We start from the raw sequence: 19,308 nt of genomic DNA on the forward strand, positions 1-19,308 counted from the left end.
AAAAAAATTGCATTTCACAAATGTGATAAGGAACAGATAGCAATTTGAAACTTTATCGAAAAAACTTCCAAAACACGAATCTGTATCATGGGATACGTTTCAAACAATTTTCAAACACATGTTATCATATCGTGTAACAGTTTGTGAATTTGTTTGTATTTTTATTTTTCGGCAAGTTTTCCTTCATTTCAAATAGTCACAGCCATTTGGAGACTGTTTGTCACCATCAAACTACACTGTGTGTTCGCGGTGATGCAGAACCGCCCCGGGGTGGATTCATTGCTGGGCCCCTTTTTGTGTGTTTGAGTGGAGTGCAACAGTTTAGCAAAGTGCTGTCAGCAGTATCGCCTTGTGAAGCAACAGACAAGGCCCGTTTTGTGTAGTGACTTTTTTCTGGTCGTAGTGATTAGAAATGTACAGACTTTTGCTAGTGCTGATTGAAAAGATGGCATATTAGTTGTTGAAGTGATTTTTACAACATTTCGCTTAGAAACTCTTCTGAACAAATTTTTTTTTTGTAAAATTTTTCCATGAAATTCGCTATTAAGTTGTGATTTTTGTAGCAATAAAATTTATTTTTGTCCTCGTAAAATTATGCACGCACCACTTCAATCCAAACTACCCAATAACCCATCAAACAGATTTCGCGAGATGCCGTTCGTGAACGCAACCGTTGCTAAACAGCGTGCCTCATGTTAAGACACTGTACTGCGGAAGTCAATCTTTCGATACGATATAACGCTAGACGCTTCTTATCGCAGACTGTGGCTGAAGTGCAATCGACAGAAACACATCTCATCTCCCTTTGGCAAGTTGGTTTCGCAACGTACGCATCACGTTCAGATGTTCGTACTGTTTCGGGAAAAACCGGAAGTGAGATTGAGTACGGCACGGTGTGGCACAGCCTGGAAGTCTGTCTACCAGCCCTGTGTCTTGTCACCGGTTGCGTGGTGTGCTTCGGGAAGTGGAAATAATTTCTGGAAATAAATTACATAGAACGGGTGTTATTAGATTGCAATCTTCCACTCACCCGGTACCGCTCTTAAGCCGCATGCTTTGATGTTCTCGAAACGGTAGCGGACGCGTTTAACGGCTGACGGTGTGACGGTGTTGGTTTTCGAGACATGTGTGTTTATCGATTGGTGGGTAGTCGAGACGTAACAGTGAAAGCAATATTCGACCGATGCACAGTTTGATGCAGGTGTTGCGTGGAAAAATCTTTCTAACGACACCGGTGATCAACCAGTCGTGCGACATACACCCGATTGATACAACATACTGTCGAGTGGTATTTTACCTTGTCAGAACGATACGAACGTGAGTCGAGCGCTAAAACAGAAACGTGAATTCGATTTATCACAAGACTTTAGTGCGGTTTTTTTGCAAACGAATGCACCCCATCCGAGGAATTCCCCAGAGATCCCATCCCAAAACTTCTCACAGGGCCTGCAGTGCTTACATGCACGCGGGGGTGCAATACGTGTGCAATTGTTGTTAGCGTTCGTTATCACGGTGCGTGTGGCACATTTTTTTTGTGGCACAACAACTGCATCAATAAGACGTTCTGAAGTGATTTATAAGACGGTTGACTGTTTCGGGTGGATCATTATTCGCTCCGGTTCCATCGATCAAGTGCAATCTGAACGGCAGCGAAACGAACTGAAACGAAAAAACTCATGCGGATGTGACTGTGTTTCTGTTGTGCAAAAGACATGCAAGTTTGGGAAAAGTCCTACTAATAAGTGTCGTTCATAATATTTTCTTTTTTTTACTTAACTTTTATAAAAAAAAGTAATGCAGTTTTTATCGAGTTGTGAACGTGTGGTGCATACAAAGTGATTACTGCAAAAGCGAGTTTCAGCAATTTGTTGTTGTGTTATTAGGCAAATGGTAAAAGAAAACCGCCGAGCCAAAGGGGGAAAACAAAATAAAACAAACATACCCAACTGTCGGGCACGAAATTGACAGAAAAGATTAGCACCGTGTGTGTGTGCGGGTAACGATGCCAGTATCCCCTTTGAGGTGCGCAAGTGTATCCAACGCAGCGAGAGCGAAAGATTAGAGTGCATTGCTTCTTCCGAGTTTTTGGAGAAGTTCATCAAAGAAACGCAAAATTACAAGTGCCAGTGTTATAACGAGCGAGTAGGCGAGCCCCCTGTATGTCCAGGCGGTGGTGCCAGTGTTGGTGGTGTTCGTGGTGGTTCAAGTGCTTGAAGGAAACGCGAGAAAAGATGCGTTTTGCTTTATGTTTTACAATAGCGTAAAAGTACATCCGGGTGCATCCGCTGTTCTTAGTGCAACCACAACCCTTGTAGCGCAGGTGTGTTACCACCCATGGTAACGCGATCGATTCGTTTCACACCCGCTGTACCGAATTACCCAGTTGCGCGTTGTTTGGAGTTTTGTTTTTCTGATTTGTTTGTTTGTTGTTTTGTTTGGTTTGATGATCGATTGTTAGTTGCGTAGTTTGCGTTCTAGCTTGCAGGCTAGAAAGAATAAGTTAAAAAGAAATTTTGTTCCTGTGCCCTGTGGTGCAAAAGCCGTAAAGCGTGTGCGTTAGTGTGCAATTTGGCCGGGTTGCGCGAGATCAATAAGAATACGGACGGCGACCCGTGCGATCGTCGTCGGTGCAACGGCCGCCGCGTGGTTCGGGGCGCAGTGATGATTCCCCAACACAATCAGGTTATCAACGCGTTGTCACAGCACGACAGCGAGATGGATACGGTGATGGTGCAGCAACAGCAGCAGCTGCAGCAGCAGCAGTACAACGGCAACGGCTCACCGCCCGTCTTCGGCTCCCAGATGGTGGATAAGAACTCTAGCACACCCTACACCGATGCAACACAGGTGAGTGAACTCGTACCCACCCCCTACATACTAAGCGAAACTGTGCCGAATCTTCGCTGCACTGTTGATGCAGCTGGTTTTTGGTGTGCCAATGTGTGCAGTAGGGAAAAATACACACTCGCTCTCTCCATCTCGGGGGTCCTCCGGAGATTGGTGATGGGAGTCTGGTGAGGCTGGGTAGGCTGGTGACCCGGGAGGGTGTTGATGTGATAAGGCAACGCGAACGCAAACCAATTTTATTTTTACGATCGGTGTCGGTTAGATTTTTGGGGGATGTTGGAGGGGGGTGCTTATCAGTGGCGTAGTCGTAGACTGTTTGGTGCTGTGTGATGGATGTTTTTTTAAAGTGCATCAATTTGCATCGTGTATTGATTGTGTTTTATTGAGTGTGTGAGAAAGTAAGACAACTTTGCAATTAAATACAGACGAAGTAAACATTTCCAGTAAACATTTCCAAACATGGGTTTTAGCTTATTGCTATGATTTCTTGAAGATCTCGCGAAGTAAGCCCAAAAATTGGATTGTTTGTACAGAAGAAGCAATTTTATTTACAACATAATTGTTTTGTTTGCATAATTCTTCGATTTCTTTGAGATGTTTGAGAAATAAGACTAAGCCTCCGTGAAACGATGTCCAATTTAATTAATAGCAAACTAAGCCAGCTTGGAAATTGATCCTTGTTTAGTACACAGGCAACAACGCAGAAGAAAAGCTAAAGGATAATCCTTTGCCCACTAATACCGGGGTCGAACCACACGGCACAAACCAAAATGCAGTGCCCACACACACACAAAACTGTAAAAAAACATACAACACGCTCTGGAGAAAGAGAGAAAACAAGAAAAACCCTTGCGCAACGGCCGCAAATAAATCAAAGATGCCCGAAACACTGACTGGCACATAAATTCCGTGTTGCCAGCGAGAAAAGCTTCGGCCATTCTTGGTTGATCGTTTTGTCACACAGATTTTCCTATTCGGGCCCTCCCATACCTGTGCCTGTGGTGTGTGTGTGTTGCCACTTCGCCATTGCTCATTTTTCGCCATTTTCTCTTTGCCATCCGTTCTGGCGTCCTCCGGATGCCGGCGAATCGATGGCCATAATTTATATCGTCTAGATTAAAACATAAATTTCCATATTATCTGCGGTCCGGGACGCTGTGCCTGGGCGAAAGGTTCGCCAGTTGGCCTTTTGCGCTGTGCTGTGTGTGCCTTTTTCTTTGCCCATACGCCCTGTGGTTCGTTTCCAGTTTCCTCCTTCGCTCGAGGAAAAGGACGAAACGAAGTGGTTGTCTTTTGGTTCCGTCCCATACCCCATTTGAAGACACGCCACCAATCCGTTCCCCTTCTGGTTCGCCATACGCGACGGGTCGACTTTCCACGGTGACATTTTCCAACGAAACCACGCGCGCGCTTGGAGATTTTGTGTTTGGTTAAAGTTTTTCCCTTCGAACCATGGGAACGGACATGATTCGGACTGTTGTAGCGGAATTCGTCGCCTTTCCGACGTCTTGCTACCATGAAAAGTTTTACCATTCTACGAAATGGTCACTTTACCTTTTCTTCTTCGTGTTTTTTTGTTGTTTTTGAGTTTTCCACATCTTCTGTTTTGTGGTTTTGTTTTACTTTTCCTTCGTTTTTCTATGTGATTTTTATCGCATTTTTACAAAGAGAACTAACGAAGGAATTCATATAGTAAAATTAGTGAGCATTTGACAAATAGCCAGAGAGACACTGTTTTTATAGTGAAAATGTTCAATAAGCAAAAAAGAACAATTTATTCAGTTTCAACACTTTAAGCAATCGTGAACCTTGCGTCGGGTCAGGGAGATTGACAGTGAATAAAGGATGATGCAACAATACGAAGATAATGCTCGGACCCCCATTCCAGTGTACCGTGTTGAAATCCAATTTAATTTTTAATCTTTCACCACGTGCTGCACTCAAACAAAAAATTAGAACAATCAGAGAAACTGACTTCCACGGTTCCCTGCCTAGCTCTGGTTCTCTGGCCGTTACCGAAATGGGCAAAAATTAGCATGCAGCGCCATATGCCGGCATGGTGATGCTTTGCTTTTAAGATCGTTGCTACTTAATAGTCTTCGGGAAGATTTAGCTTGTCTTTAGAGCATTATCTTGTCCGTATTTTCACGGGTTTCTCCTGCCGTGTGGCATCCTATCACAGGGTAGGTGGAAGTTTTTTTGGTGTGCTTTTCATTACCGCCCAAACCAACGGATTCCGATTGGAGAAATATAATGTGCGGGATGTGCGTAAACCAACACCGTCTTCCTCGTGGACGGCATTGAAGTGTTGTTTTTCTCAACTTTTGGCTATCTTAACCAGGCAGAAACGAAATCACGACTCGGAGTGTCTTCTATTTTCTTCTCTGTTTGTATGTGTTTCGGTCGCTAAATGGCAAGAAGATAGAATGAATTATTAAAACCGAATTAAGGATGATGTATTTTGCCACGGCTAGGTTCGTTCCGCAATCGAATACTTAAAGCGCCCCGAGGCCATACGGGGACACAGCTTTTCTTCCAGAGTTTTTCCTACAGAGCGCGCTAGATTCAGCCTTCTTGTTATGGGCGTGTAGATAGTTGGGAGGGTGTTTTTTTTTACGGTGGCCATGCTGGTTGACGTTATTTTGCTTTCCATTTCTGTTTTTCGCTCGCTATTTTATCATTATCGTTTAGCAGCGGACCGAGCAGGTTGGATTTTTGGTCGGTCGATGGCTTGGCCCAGTGGCCTTCCCCGATGTCGTTAGTTATTTCTTGTTTCTTACCGTCCGGGGCGGCATGTGACGAAGGGTGTGAAGGCAAAGGAAGCCACTGTCTGGAGGATTTTTCCGGAAAGTGCAAAATTTTTCCCTCTCGTCTCAAAGCGCCCTCCCACCCTTGTCCAACAACCCCTTCCATCACTTCTACCGATACCATGCGGTGCGATTTTCTTCGGGGCGCTGTGAAGAAGTGTTAATTGCTTGATAAATACGATCGTTTACCGGGTCCGTGAGTGCGCGGAGTGTGCCAGATTGTGCCAAAATTATGCGCGCTCTAAAGAGCGTTTGTTTTTTGACGCATTTTTGGTAGATTTTTTTTTGCTTGTTTGGGGTGGTGATTTTTTTTTGTTTGCTGCCACCCGTCCAACTTCAGCTTGGGTTTGTTTTTATGTCGCCTTCGTAGAGCCCCAAGGTGGTGGATACCTTTTTCTAGCTTTTCTTGCTCCCGGGGTGACGAACTGTCGAAATACCCTGCAAGGCTTCCAACCAGGGCGAAAGCATAACAGCAAGCAAAATAACAAACTAAAATCATACGAAAAAAAAGAACAAGCAAGTGAAGAATTCCGTTTAAATATTATTCTTCCATGAAATATTTCCGCCACCAGCGAACTACACAAGGCTAGGGAAAGACAGAGGAGAACGTGGAAAAAGGGGGTTGAGATGGTTGAAAAAACAAAAAAATCTTCCAAAATAGAAGAGTGTTGGCAAATTTTTCAGATCGTTTCGGCTGGCTCGGTTCAATATCTTGTGCCAAGCGGGAGTTTTCCGCTTTGCTTGACTTTGGTCCGCCCGTACTGGATTACTGTTTGTGTGTTTCCTGGTCGGGTGCCATGTGCTTAGTGGAATGTTGCGAAGCATTTTTTCGGTGTTTTCAGCTGAGTTCCGCAACCCGACGATGGTTGTCCGTTCTAAGTAGGTGCGAAAGGTTTACTTGGAGGTGATGAAACAGTCTCTCCTGCTCAAAGAAAAATGAGCTTATTGCTCTTTTAGAATGATTTATCTGTTTATAGGCGAGAATAAAATATCATTCATTCGCATTTATATAGTGGCTTTAAAATTGTTCTACAGAGCAAGCATATTTCCGTGGAATGGCACCTTATTTTCGGAGGTGAAAAAAAAACACACACACACACACACATTAATAATATTCAAGACAGCTTAAATTACTTGAATTAGGTATTTTCAGTTTTAAAAGCAGTTTTTGACGTAACTGCCGTTATATTCCTCACGCATGAGTCATGATGTGAAGTAGTTTCATCGGTGGCAAACACGGGACCGAGGGTCAGTTTTCTAGATTGACGCCTTTTTTCTGTCACTAATGTTAGCAAACAAACCTTTTGGTAAATGAGTGAATAAAAGGCAACAGTGTAGGGCGTGTGTTTGTGTGTGTTGGTGTAGTAATGACTGATCGAAAACAATGGTACCAAAGCAAGCATATGCGAGACAAACCTCGCGCCATATCCAACGGCACCGGGAGTTGCGTCTTTTTTATTCCAACAGCTAGCAACTAGGCATGGTTTGGGCGAGTCACTTGTCGCAAACAGCGATGCAACACTGGTGTTGCTGCTGCTGCAATTGGATGCGTGGTTGGGACGGACTGAAAACGTGATCAGCTCGACCGTACGTGACTGTATGATTTGCTGACACGACCAGTACCAGTACCACGGTATGGAAATCGCGCCGTACCTATGGGCATACACTGCCCTGGTTTGGTCTAAAGCCGATTAAGCTGGAGGCGGACACCGCTCCAAGAAGCCGCAGCTTTGGACGCTTTTGAATAAGATTGTGTGTGGTTTTTAGTTGAAGAAAATGAAACTCCACTCCACAGTGGAAACCGAAAAAGCGTACGGCGTTCGCTTAAACGCCCAGCGGTGTAAACAAATTTACTCTAAAAATATTACGCCTGGACGGTGTCTCGGCGACGGTGACACTCAACGGCTCATATTGTTGCCATAGCACTATCTCTTAAGTTGTCCGTACTTATGGTATGATATAATGTGCTGTTGAGCATCCCTATACAGCTGACTGATAGCACATTGGTTGCACCTATATGCTCACACGTGACACCGAGAGAGAAGGGATGCTCTAAACGTTCATCGAACTCTCCAACCCCGGGACCTGCAAATGGGCCTTCAAGTCTCAAGTGCAAGTCCAAGGTGCTTGAGCCTCGATAAGCTAGTCCAGTTTGAGAGGATGACAGGCGACAGTTTAGGCGTTAAGTCGTTGTCCAAACAGGAAAGTAACAAGACAACCGATGTAGGGCAGGCCATTTGTTTGTGCACCTTCAATAAGTCACTGGATTCTGGACATTCTGAAGGTACACAACCCGGAAAAGCTCGGCTAGGTGCAGTTGTTTACGAGCTCGTCGCCGTTCAGATGAAAGCCAAGGCAGGGGCGAGAGAATGCCGCAGAACCTAACAAAAAAGGGGGAAAAAAGGGAAGATCTTGTCGTTATCAGAGTAGTTGTTGTTTTGATGGTACTTGGATTGGAGAGCCTAAGTACACTTTACACGTTGCTTCATGATACAGGCGCAGTGCTTTCCAGAGCATCGCAGCAGACATTTAGACGACTTCTTGACGGTCTGCACTTGTTTCTCACACCCATTCGTTTTCCGCAGGGCAGTAAAAGAAGGTTTGTTGCTTTTTTTTACTCTCAGTCGGAAGAGGATATTTTTATTCTACTGCCTCTTTCGCATACGTTTGCTTCGCTACTTTCTTCACCTTTTACCGGGCGGATATTCCACGTGCCGCACAACTTGCACCGGTGGAGGCGGGTCAGAAGTGTGATGTAACCTGGATACACACACGGGTCGGCGTGATTGCCGGATGGTCGGTTGACTTTTACTGTTTACCGGTTGTCTGAGTGTACGTCTCGTACGTACGTACGTACGAGGTTTTCAAGTTTAGCCGACACGCGCGCATCGAAGTGCAGCGTTTCTTCGGGTGTTTCGATGGGGAACGTTTTCGACCCAGCTTCAAGCCCTGGGTGGAGTATGTTTGTGCTTTTGTTCGATTTTTCCACCGTCCAGACTGCAACGTGGTGTGCTTTTGACTGTGTGACTCAGCGTTCCTCTGCCGGGCAGCGGGAAACGAATTCGATTAGAATTAGTTAGAATGTTTTACGCCGCCTGGAAGGCACTGGAATGCATCGGTGATGTAAGGCGATAGGCAAAATGCGCCAACAAGTCTCGTAGCGTTTTGCGTCTGGTGGTAGGAAAGGTTAATTTCTTCAGGACCTAGGTGTGGCCTAGTAACTGGATGTTGCTAGAGGGGCATTTCAGTTTTTTTATTTTGCAGTTGAGTTTTGCATCATCTGGCTAATGCGTATTTGCGTGTATGTGTTTGGATGGGTGAAATTCGGAACGCCTATTCTAGGGCAGTGAGAAAAGGGATCGGGTCGCCGGATCAATCGGGCATTGCGTAAATGGTAAAATATGATGCATTAGACAGGGCCACATGCAAGTGTTCTTTTTTTGTTTGTTTTTGGAGCAACGTGCTGTGCGCACCATTCGTTCTAAGGCTTGACGCACGATTTGCGGCTACACTTTCGCTACATTTTTCTACGTTCTAACGATGCCCCCTGTTCGCATTCGTGCGCATTTATGCCACCATTCGGTAGGTGCAAGCTAAACTTAGCACTTGTTAATTAAAAATGCACCTAGTTGAAGGGGGCGCGGCTGTGAAATTATATTGAGTAACGCAAATAGCGAAAGACAACGAGAAAAAAAAAACACACACACACTCATTCGTGCTTGAAAAATCATTTCATACAACATTCATTTCTACTGACATCGATTCATGCGTCACTTTAAAGGAAAGCTTGTTGGGCATGTTTTTACATGGCGGTACATGTTTGTCCACGGGTGTGAGTTTATAGGGAAAGCAATGAAATAAAATACAACAAAACAAACGCGAAAAAGAGTTGCCACGTTGCTGATTGTATACCGGCTTCGGTGAATTTAGCGTTTTCCATCATTAAGGGTTGTAATAACACGGGGTGAGTATTTTATGACATTCTATTTTAGGTGGTCAGTGGTTTGCAAGGTGGAACGTTAATAGGCTTAGGGTACATTGTGTGTTTTCCCCTGTGTACGGGAGTAACATTTCGACACATTTAGACGATGTTCTCACAACTACCGCTTATGGTAAGCTCGTTATCAGCGTTTTGCTAATAGGTATTTTGGCTATTTTAAGTTACTATTAGAATCGGTAAGGAAATTTCTCCTTCTCAGTTGAAAAGAAGTATAAACGATCAGGAAAAAATGTGGAAATAATTTGGTGCCCATCAAGGCAATCACAAGCAACAATTTGGTTTATTAGACCAAAGCGTTAGCAAACACATGTCATTATTTGAGGCTAGTCCTTGCGTTTAATATTATTGCATCTAGGAAGATGCCATATCCATCCTACCGTACCTTGAATGGTAAAATGATGGTGTTTTGCTCATCTGCACTCATCCTCATCCTTGGCTGCCGATGGCCAACAGCAGGCTAAACGTCATCCTTCACCTCATTCCCATACGCTCGGGTGTTCTTTGTCCTGCCTCGCTGGATGTACATCACCGAAGGGGTGACCCTTCCCAAGCCTAGACAAACAAATCATCCAACGAGTTGATTTCCGCCTGAACGCGCGTGACTAACGCAAAAGACAACCGTCGACGATACACAGCAGTACACCGAGCGCTGGTCGGGCCCATCGTTGTGTCCCGCGCGTAAAGACGCGATACTTAGAAGCTTACGCCAGTTGACGACAGAAAGAAAAGAACAGGGAGGGGAAAAAAGACAACAGTTGGTGACACTGATAGTTGCGAGTCGGGGGTGGTTTGGCGACCAACTAGTGCACTGTTTCTTTTTCAATTGCAATTTGCACGGGAGCACGATTGAGGGATTGTTTACACAAAACAAATCAACGATAATTTAGTTACACGTTAATGTCATCAGGGCCACCATTACCGCGGTTTCCTCTGTAGACGCGCAAAAAAAAATAGGAGGGTGCACACTTATTCTGCGGCGGGATGGATGTGTTTATGTGTTCTAGATTCTCACGATGCCGTGCTTAAGTAGTTTGTCGGTTGGTTCGCTAGCGTCGGTTGGTAGCGCGGAAACCCAAGGAGGGAAATAAAATAAAATCACTTCGAATTGGTCCGTCATCAACCCAACTGCGCACTAGGTTACACGCTGAATCCATCATCTAAGTGCAATTGATCCTCAACTGACCCATCAGGGAGGGAGGTAATTTTTGAAAGGTGGGTTTGTCTTGTCAATGAGGTAATTAGGGCAAGTTTCTACGTGTTTTTATTAATACAATGAAAACTAATAAAACAGCTTGTGGTATGCTGATGAGCTAATAATTCCATATAAAATATTAAGAAGTGATATTCCTTAATTTGGTCTGTCGTACAGTTCTATAACCATACCATTTAACCATTCATGATTCCTGGAAGGCAACAGTGCTTCGGACGTTTTACCTCACCTTTTAATTGAATAAGTGTGGATTAAATCATAACAGGTTCTTTTGGCCTGACTGAAGCCTTTTTCAACAGCGAAACTTCCCTAGTTGCGATGGTGGGAAAAGGCAGATTAAAGCCATATTTTGCACGATCGCTGGACGGATGCCGCTTATTAAATCGACCGGTAGAGATTTCGGCATACTGGGAAATAGCCAAACCTCTCATCCACTGGGATACCGAAATTTGAAGCCTCTTGAAACCAGGAGCGAGAGAGAGAGAGAGAGAGAGAGAGAGAGAGAGAGAGAAATCGTTCGATGATGGAATTTAATTAAATGATGAAATTTGAAAACTTTCCTTCGCTTCGGTCATCATCGCCATCATCGTGTTTTAGGCCGGTACCGGTGCTACCGATTAGGAGCTGTAGGCGTTGGCACATAGCACCGGTTCAGCCGCATTTGTTGATAAAGTCGCGGCGAGTGTCGAGAACTCCGTTCTCTAGGTTCGTTTAATCAATGCCCGGAAGCGTTATTGAGAAATTAAAGCTTTGCAACAGATTCAAAAACGGCTTCTTGTTAAAAGCCGTGGAACCGTCCGGTAGAGAAAAGGGGTTACGAATTTTAGCTTTTGCGAGCCGTTTGAATGTGAGCGACTTGGCCATTTCCATTACCGAGCGCACTCACTTCCGTCGAGTTTATTTACGCAACAACACCCCTGCCTTTCGCCGCCCTCCACTCTTCTGATTACACTTCTTGTGGCTTCGGCAATATTGGATTAGCGCTGGATTTTTGGAAACGGTACCGACACCGATGTAAACCCTTTTCCTTTATCGCACCGACCGCATCGGTTGTAGTGAATGTTTGCTTCGAGTACTCGAAGCAACATCGAAATGAGACTTTCTGCGTAACGAAATTAGAATACCAGAAGTGTAACCAGTGGCAGATAGTGGCGATGGGGGAATGCCTTGGTGGATAATCGTCCCAAAATGGGATGAAATCGGAAAACTTGAATTAATCCTCGCAAAGAGGATCAGTGGCGTATCTCTTTTGCGCTTCACGATTCGTGGAAGGAGCGCGTGTCCTCCATTTCGGTTATTTATTTTCATACCTTTGTCCCTGTTTTTGGTGGTGGTGGATTTCATTCTGATTTCTTCCCCGGTGTTTTTTTGTTGCTTTTCCTTTTCAAACAAATCGACTTCCGGGATTATGCATTAAGCGCTGTTGCTGAAGTTCGGAAGAAAAATGTCAGCACAATCACACCACCTGGTGAATGATGAATGAAGGAAAAACTTTCTTACGCTTGTTATAAGCGGGTCTTTTGTTTTGGCAGGAGAAATTTGAGTATGATTTTTTTTTAATGTTACAGCATTATCAATAAAGTATCACTAAGTGCCCTTAATTCTTCTCCGTAGGACGAAAGTAGATCCCTGTCTCAATGATGCCATTGACCGGATTTTTAAATCAATAATTCAAACAAGAATGAAATATTAAGTAAATTGGCAAAAATTTACATAACGATATCGGTAGTGAAAATTATGGCCATCCGGAACTTTGTCGGCAAATGGAGTCGCTGTTTCACGCTGGGCTCTATTTGGCGCGCTTCGTTTGCCATCTTGTTCGCATTATCACACACAAACACATACCATTTTCGGCTACCGTTGTTGTTCATTCCCGAATCCTCTGGAAGCTGCGTCTGGATGTGCCAGGCCTGTCAGTTGGATTTTTCCTCATTCGTATTAGATTACACTTTTCCAAATTGAAATCCGTCTGATGAAGATGACGGGCGCTGCGTGCTGCGAATGATAATAAACTTCAAGTCGGCAAGACGCTGGGTTTTGGTTTCCTTGTGATTGCAAAGACGGGGAGGGCAAGCTTTTGGGGTAGGGAAGGCGCCCGTTTGGGGTAGCTAGTAATAGCTAAGAGCAAGAAAGGAAATGAAGGAGCTTTAGAGTTTTTGTTTCGCCATTAGGTTGTTGGATGTTTTCCCGCACAGCGATAAAAACGGTTTTGGCCCGTTTGGAAGGTGATCCTAGCAGCGTCAGCAACCCAATACAACCTCGTACAGGCATCTCAGCTTGACCACTCTGCGGTCGTAATTTGGTTGTAATTAATTGAATAATTCCTCAGCTTTATCGTTTATCCTGCGCCCGTCGAGAGCGTCGAAATCATCAAAACTCCTGAAATGCGGGTGCCACCACACATACATGGCCCGGTCCGCCCCTTCTGAGGTTGACTTCAGTTGTGCCGCCTCCTAACACACTTGGCGTTCCGTCGGCGTCGGACCATGCTAAGGAAAACCGGTGCGTGATTCGATTAAGATGGCCGACCGAGTGTGTGCGAAAGCACCCGTGCGCCCGGTGGATGCCAATGCTGCGGAATAATAATAATTTAACATCATGCAACCTATCCCATCCTTTCCTTCTGTACCCGTTGCTTCTACTTTGCTTCCTGACCTCCAACCTCGTTCACACCGCCACACCGCTGTCGCACCACATCACCCATGCCTGACGATGATTGACCGGCGGATAATTTATCATCGGGCGTGTGCGTGACGCTGGCGGAGCATCCCTGCCGGGCCGACTATGGGCAACCGGAAGAAAAAGTGCGCAAGGTGTGCAGCTGAACGGCGCCCCAACCAAAGGGCGAAGCAAAACAAATCAAGCGGCAAAGGGAGAAAACGCGCCGTATTAATAACGGTGGCGTCCTTGCCCAGCCAGAAGAAACGGCGTGACTGGAGAAAATATTTTGGCACATCGCAGCAACCAGGCAAACTCGCACGAACGGGCGAAGGATAAACGATGGACAAGCGAAAAGGATAAAATGTAGTTAAATCTCACACGATAAGGTACGGAAGCAAACGATCAAAATTGGACGGATGGGTTGACTGGACAGTGATGGTTTGGTTGATAGAAAAAGCTTCAGATTTATACATATTTTTTGTTGATGAAATTGAATGAAGAAAAATCGATCAGTTGTTTCGGTTCCGGTAGCTTACTTTTATCGTACTTTTTTCGGTGGTTAGTACAAATTGTGTCGTCGGTATTCGGAAATAAGAAATGCAAATAACAAAATTATTAAAATTTATCTATTTCTATCTATATTCTATTATTCTATTCTATTATTTTTAAAAGAGTTTTAAAAATGAAATCTGACAGCAAAGTAGACTCGTTGTGTTACAAATGATTGAAACATTGAAATTGTCGATGAGGAAAAACCTCCCCTCGTAATGGAGACGCCTGGTAGGTATTAAAATTTGGTCCAGTTTAGTTGTTGCAGCGAATTCAAATCGTCCGGTTGAGAATTTGAAGCGGTTTTCCCTCCTTCTTCTCTCTCTCTCCCTCTCTTGTAAGCAATTTCCCGGGGCGATGAAACCTGGGATGGCGGGATGAAAAATTGGCATACGCAATTTATCGCATTAATGCCGACTGGACCGGGGCTAAACCCAAACCAGAGTGGCCTCACGAAATCTGAATAATCATCATTAATCTTCCTCATCGACATCCTTCAAGCGTAGCCCATGGCCACGGGAGCAACGCGTCTAAAGGGTCTCATCCAGTCTGGCGAACACTGTTACTGATCGTGATTGTGCCGATTTTCCGTACTTCCGGTACTTGCGTTCGTTCGGCGGTAGAATTGACTGCACACAATATAATACATTTATTGTTTGCTCCCGGACTTTTTGCTGTTCCTATGCTATACTTTTTTTTATTTGTGTTTTGTAATTCGTTTTCTGTGTTGCGAAGTTAAAGTTCTTTTGGTTTCTTTTGGTGCTTGCTATGAAATTCTTCGTTTCATCAAGAAATTCCTGCCGCTTACGTTTCGTGTGGCTCCATGTGGCTGAAGAAAAGGGATCTGAATGGAGAAAAGGATCATACACACACATACACGCAACGACTTCCGGTTTGGCAGTGAATGAAAGAAAAAGCAATAAAATCCCACCCATAAAGACGACGCCAAGGCGACGATAGAGATGTCCCGTGCTGCACGGTTTATGGTTTGTTAATTTTTCTACCCAAGATTCGCAAAATGCTACAGGCACGCATTTCGGTTTTCATATCAATCGACACATAGCGAGGGAAGGGTAGTTTTTTTTCTGGTCAGCGAATTGGTATTGTCATTCTGCGATAAGAGCGGCAACTCGCTGCCATTAATGGAACAGATGGACGAAAGAAGCGAAAATCTTCCCGAGAACATTTTGACGTTCCATTGCACGTACGCCGGAGCAGGATTGATTGCGATCCTTCACATTCGGTCGTGAAAAGTGGTGTAACAATAACAACAACCGAAACAGGCTAAAATGATATGGAGCTTTCTCGTTTACTGGCCTCAAATCTGAAGAAATAGACGAAAATATACTCGGAAACCCATCGCAATAAAACATTTTCATCCGTTTTTATTTTTTAACGATGAACTGGTCCGCGGGGAGGATACTGGAGACGAAAAAGACTCTCAGATTTTACTATGTGTGTGCGATAGAAAGAAAGAGTGTTTTTTTCGCAATGCTTCCAAAACAAGCTGTTTCTGCGACTTTCCGTGGTCGTGTCGTGAACGAAACTTACCCCAAAATTCGGCCCCGTTAGCACGGTTGGTTCATCGATTTAACCTGTGCAGTTAACCCTGCGTTCCGATCGGTGGGGGGAAAATTCAACGTCGTAATATACGACGATGGAAATCGACGGCGGAAGAAACTGTGAAGCATTTGCTTGTCTCCGGTGTTGAGGGTTTTTTTTGCCAACAACGCTTCGAGTACTTGGTTAAGCATGTTCACATAATAACCCTGGAGGAACCTCCGAAGTCTGATGTGATCCGTGCGGGCTGGTCGTGCGGAGGTGTAGAAATTCGAATTTTCATTTGAAAGTAAAATAAAATTGGCCATAAAAATGAAATAAAAATGTGCCCGTGTCGTGGCGTTGCAAAATCTAGAAAAAAAAATGTGAAAAGAAGCACGAAAAAGAGCCAACAAAAACAGGAAAGAAAATTTGAATCGCGAGCCAGGACTCACATCCCAAGGATTAGATCATGAAATCGGGCGGGCTGTCGGTTTCCTGGCCCGGTGCGGTCGACTCTGGAAAATGGAAAATCCTATTTGAGTTTATCGCTTTCAGGACCTTTCCCGAACTTGGCGGGTGGGCTGTAGTTTTTGAGCTACACGAATGCTTTGCCCCTTTTTTTCGCCGAAGCGTTTCGTTCGCATCGGAGGGTTTTTTCGTTATTCATTTTATTTCTCGTTCTTCGCGTTGCAACAAAACAAAAGCAAACGGTTTAGGCAAACGAAGGACAATAAGTCGGCTGGAGCAGGGGGACACAACACAGAAATATCCGTCCAGCAAATGGTGGCCTGCGATGGGTGGCAGGATAGGAAAATGTATGGTTAATTTAATTTCGTTTGATTTTTCTCTCGCTCGCATTCGTACGCGATGGACCTTGGGATTTGTATCCTGGCGCAAAGAAACTGTCAGGGATTTTGGAACTAGGCTGATGGGGGTGTGGGGAGAGTTTTCGCCTTTTTCTACTGCACCATTGAATGAGCGTGTCGAATCGGTTCCCATCCTCATCCCCGATTTGCCATGTGATCCACAAGCCATTCAGTGCTTAATGCTTGCGGATTGGCCTTTTCCGGTAGTATGCTTCTACGGTTTGCAGGAATTTTAAGGAAGCGTACCCTTGCCCGTCCTGCTAAAGCCGAAACGAAATCCCGAAAGCGAAAAACGGGAAGCGTGAAAGGTATTAAAAATGCAATTTCGAATTATATTCCCGATAGCGAAGTTTAATTTCAACGATCGTAAACACCAATTCTGCTGGTGCTGCTGCTTCCTGGTTTGGTGTAAACGGACTACGATAAAAAATAGGAAGAAGTATTTTATTTAAATCATACCGGATGCATAAAAAGACATTTCATTTGCTGCGCCACCGGTGCCTGTGTAGAAAAGCTGAACGATTTATTTTTATTAGGAAAAAAAACGATATTTGTTCGTACGTTTTGTGGATTCGGAGCGAAGGTGAAACACTTTTCACATCATATCCATTCGTTTAGAAACGTGTGTTTGTTGCTTGATGTTTTCCCGGGGTATTGCAAAAGGTGTTTCCCTATGCGAAGGAAAAAAAGAAAGAAACAGATACTAAAAATGATTGAAATCTTCTTCTGCTTGCGTCGGCAATGGAAAATACAGAGGCACACAAGGTATGTTTTAAGTTACGCTACCAGGTACGGCGTTAGCTTGAGTTTCTTTTTCTTTTTTTCTCTCCCTGTCTTTGTGTCGTATTTGCCGAACAATAAACACTCCATCATTTCTGTTTTATTTAGAAGCTAGGTTGGAAAGGATGCGTGCCCACTCCCGGAACCCATCTTTGCCGGTAGAAATAATCGGAATAGCAGCTGTCCGCCCTTCGTCAGAGCCATCGGCACGGAGTTGATGCAGGGATGAATGGGAGGGGTATTCGCTCTTCCCATTCAACGGATCCCTCGGTAGGCCGACGTACTGCCAACTTTCGCTTTCGATGATGTGTGCCATAATCAAAACACAAAAATATGAAACAAAATAACTGACAACATCTGACGTGACGTGGACATTCCGGACTTTCAGAAGTGAGAACGCTTCAGCTAGTGGTCCGGAAAAGCCGCTTACCCTACAGTCGTGATCAATTGTGAAACGGGGACGAAAGATAGGGTGCACGAGAGATAGAGTGGGGAAAAGTATAAAAAATTGCTCTGTTAGCAATTTTGTTTCCACCGACACGGGAAGGCCGAAATAAACATATTCCTGCCATTGCAACAGCACCACCAAGGCACCCGCTTCTTCTTGGTTTATCACACTCGGAAAATTTGTCATTTTCCGACCGTTCGGGACCTATCTGCTTGTGACGATTTGTTCCATTTATTGGATCAATAGTGAGGCTGGCAGTTGGTTGCACGGGTGGGATGCCATGGGTGGCGGGCAGTAAAGAAGCGAAATGACTTCTTATTTTCACAAGGTGACTGCGAAGAGTGGCTGAAACCGATGCCGGCTGATAGCACCCAGACATGAAGGCATCGTGCATGCCTGAGTAAATAGTAATAATTTTTTGCGTCCCACGCGGTAGAAAAGCCCCGCTCTCCCCCCTTGTGGTCCAAACAAACGGGGCAAAGACAGACAGTGAACTTAAGGCTCCAATACACATAACGAAAGGCGATGCACACAAACACACCTCAGTGTTATTGTGCCTTGGTTCATGCACGAACTCCCGGACGCTTCGGGAAAAAAAACTTTCGGTGTAGGAAAAACTTAAGCCCGGTATGTCGTGCAGTTTTGTTCTCGTGTATTTTCCGCACTCTCACTATCTCGAAACCCCGGACTCCTCCACCATGCCACTACGGTGACATACAACGTGACGATTTCACTCGATGCTGATGATCAAGATACGGACGGTACAACTTTTGTTCATACCACCTTCTCCACCGAATTGTAGGAAGAATTCCGAAGGAGTGCCATCCGGAAGGAATTTTCCATCACGGTCGGGGAAATAAAATCGAAACACTTTCATAATTTGTTTTACCGCTCTTCCTTTTTCCGGCCGGCCGGAGGTACGCTTGGGGTTGTTGTTGCTCTCGATTGTTTTATTTTCATTTGCTAGCTTTTGAGCACAGTGTGAACTACGTGAGTGAATAGAGTAAGGGAGAGGCGTGATCCTTGCACTTCTGGAAAGTGAATCTCCATCTCGGAGCATTCACATGGATGCTACAAAAAATGCATAACTTCAACAATTCCCAACTATTTAGAGGGAGTAAACAAGAAGCCCAAATAATGCAAGCACGGAAGCAGTGGTGTCGAGCTGTGTGCAAAGTTTGCAAATTACAACGAAAACTTTTGCTTCTGCACAATATTTCGCTTAATCCGTTGGTCTCTCTTTTTCTCTCTCATTCTGTATCTTTCCCTCTCTCTTAAAAACCCAAACACATGTACGATCATTGAACGGCATGTCAAATGGCGTCGGTTTGGGTGAAGGAGTCGAACGAATTGCGTCAAGGCACACGAACATCCCGGATCACATCGTTTGCATGCCATGGATCATTCAATCATGCCCCACGGCGTTAGGTGCTCCGGTTGGTTCAGAAACCCGTTCTCAAACTTTCTACCGTCCCGGGGTTTTCCACATCGGCAAACTCCCAACCAGGAACGGTTTCCCGGAACCGATTTTCCCCGTGAGTCAGCTATTCGGGAATGAAACGGTAAAAAGGGCGGACAGCGTATCGGTGGACTGTGTG

At 44.7% G+C, this 19,308-nt stretch overlaps 1 protein-coding gene across 1 annotated transcript in view; it reads left to right on the forward strand.

Moving 5' to 3' along the window:
• The first annotated feature begins 2,661 nt into the window (after window positions 1–2,661).
• LOC128712673 (myb-like protein P) overlaps window positions 2,662–19,308 on the forward strand; it is a 106,218-nt gene continuing 89,571 nt past the window's right edge. The window contains exon 1 of the mRNA XM_053807561.1: window positions 2,662–2,847. Within this exon, the coding sequence (XP_053663536.1) occupies window positions 2,662–2,847 (186 nt within the window). The remainder of the gene's footprint in view (window positions 2,848–19,308) is intronic.

Source organism: Anopheles marshallii, chromosome 3, assembly GCF_943734725.1.
Source record: "Anopheles marshallii chromosome 3, idAnoMarsDA_429_01, whole genome shotgun sequence".
In the NCBI taxonomy this organism is placed as follows: Eukaryota; Metazoa; Arthropoda; class Insecta; order Diptera; family Culicidae; genus Anopheles; species Anopheles marshallii.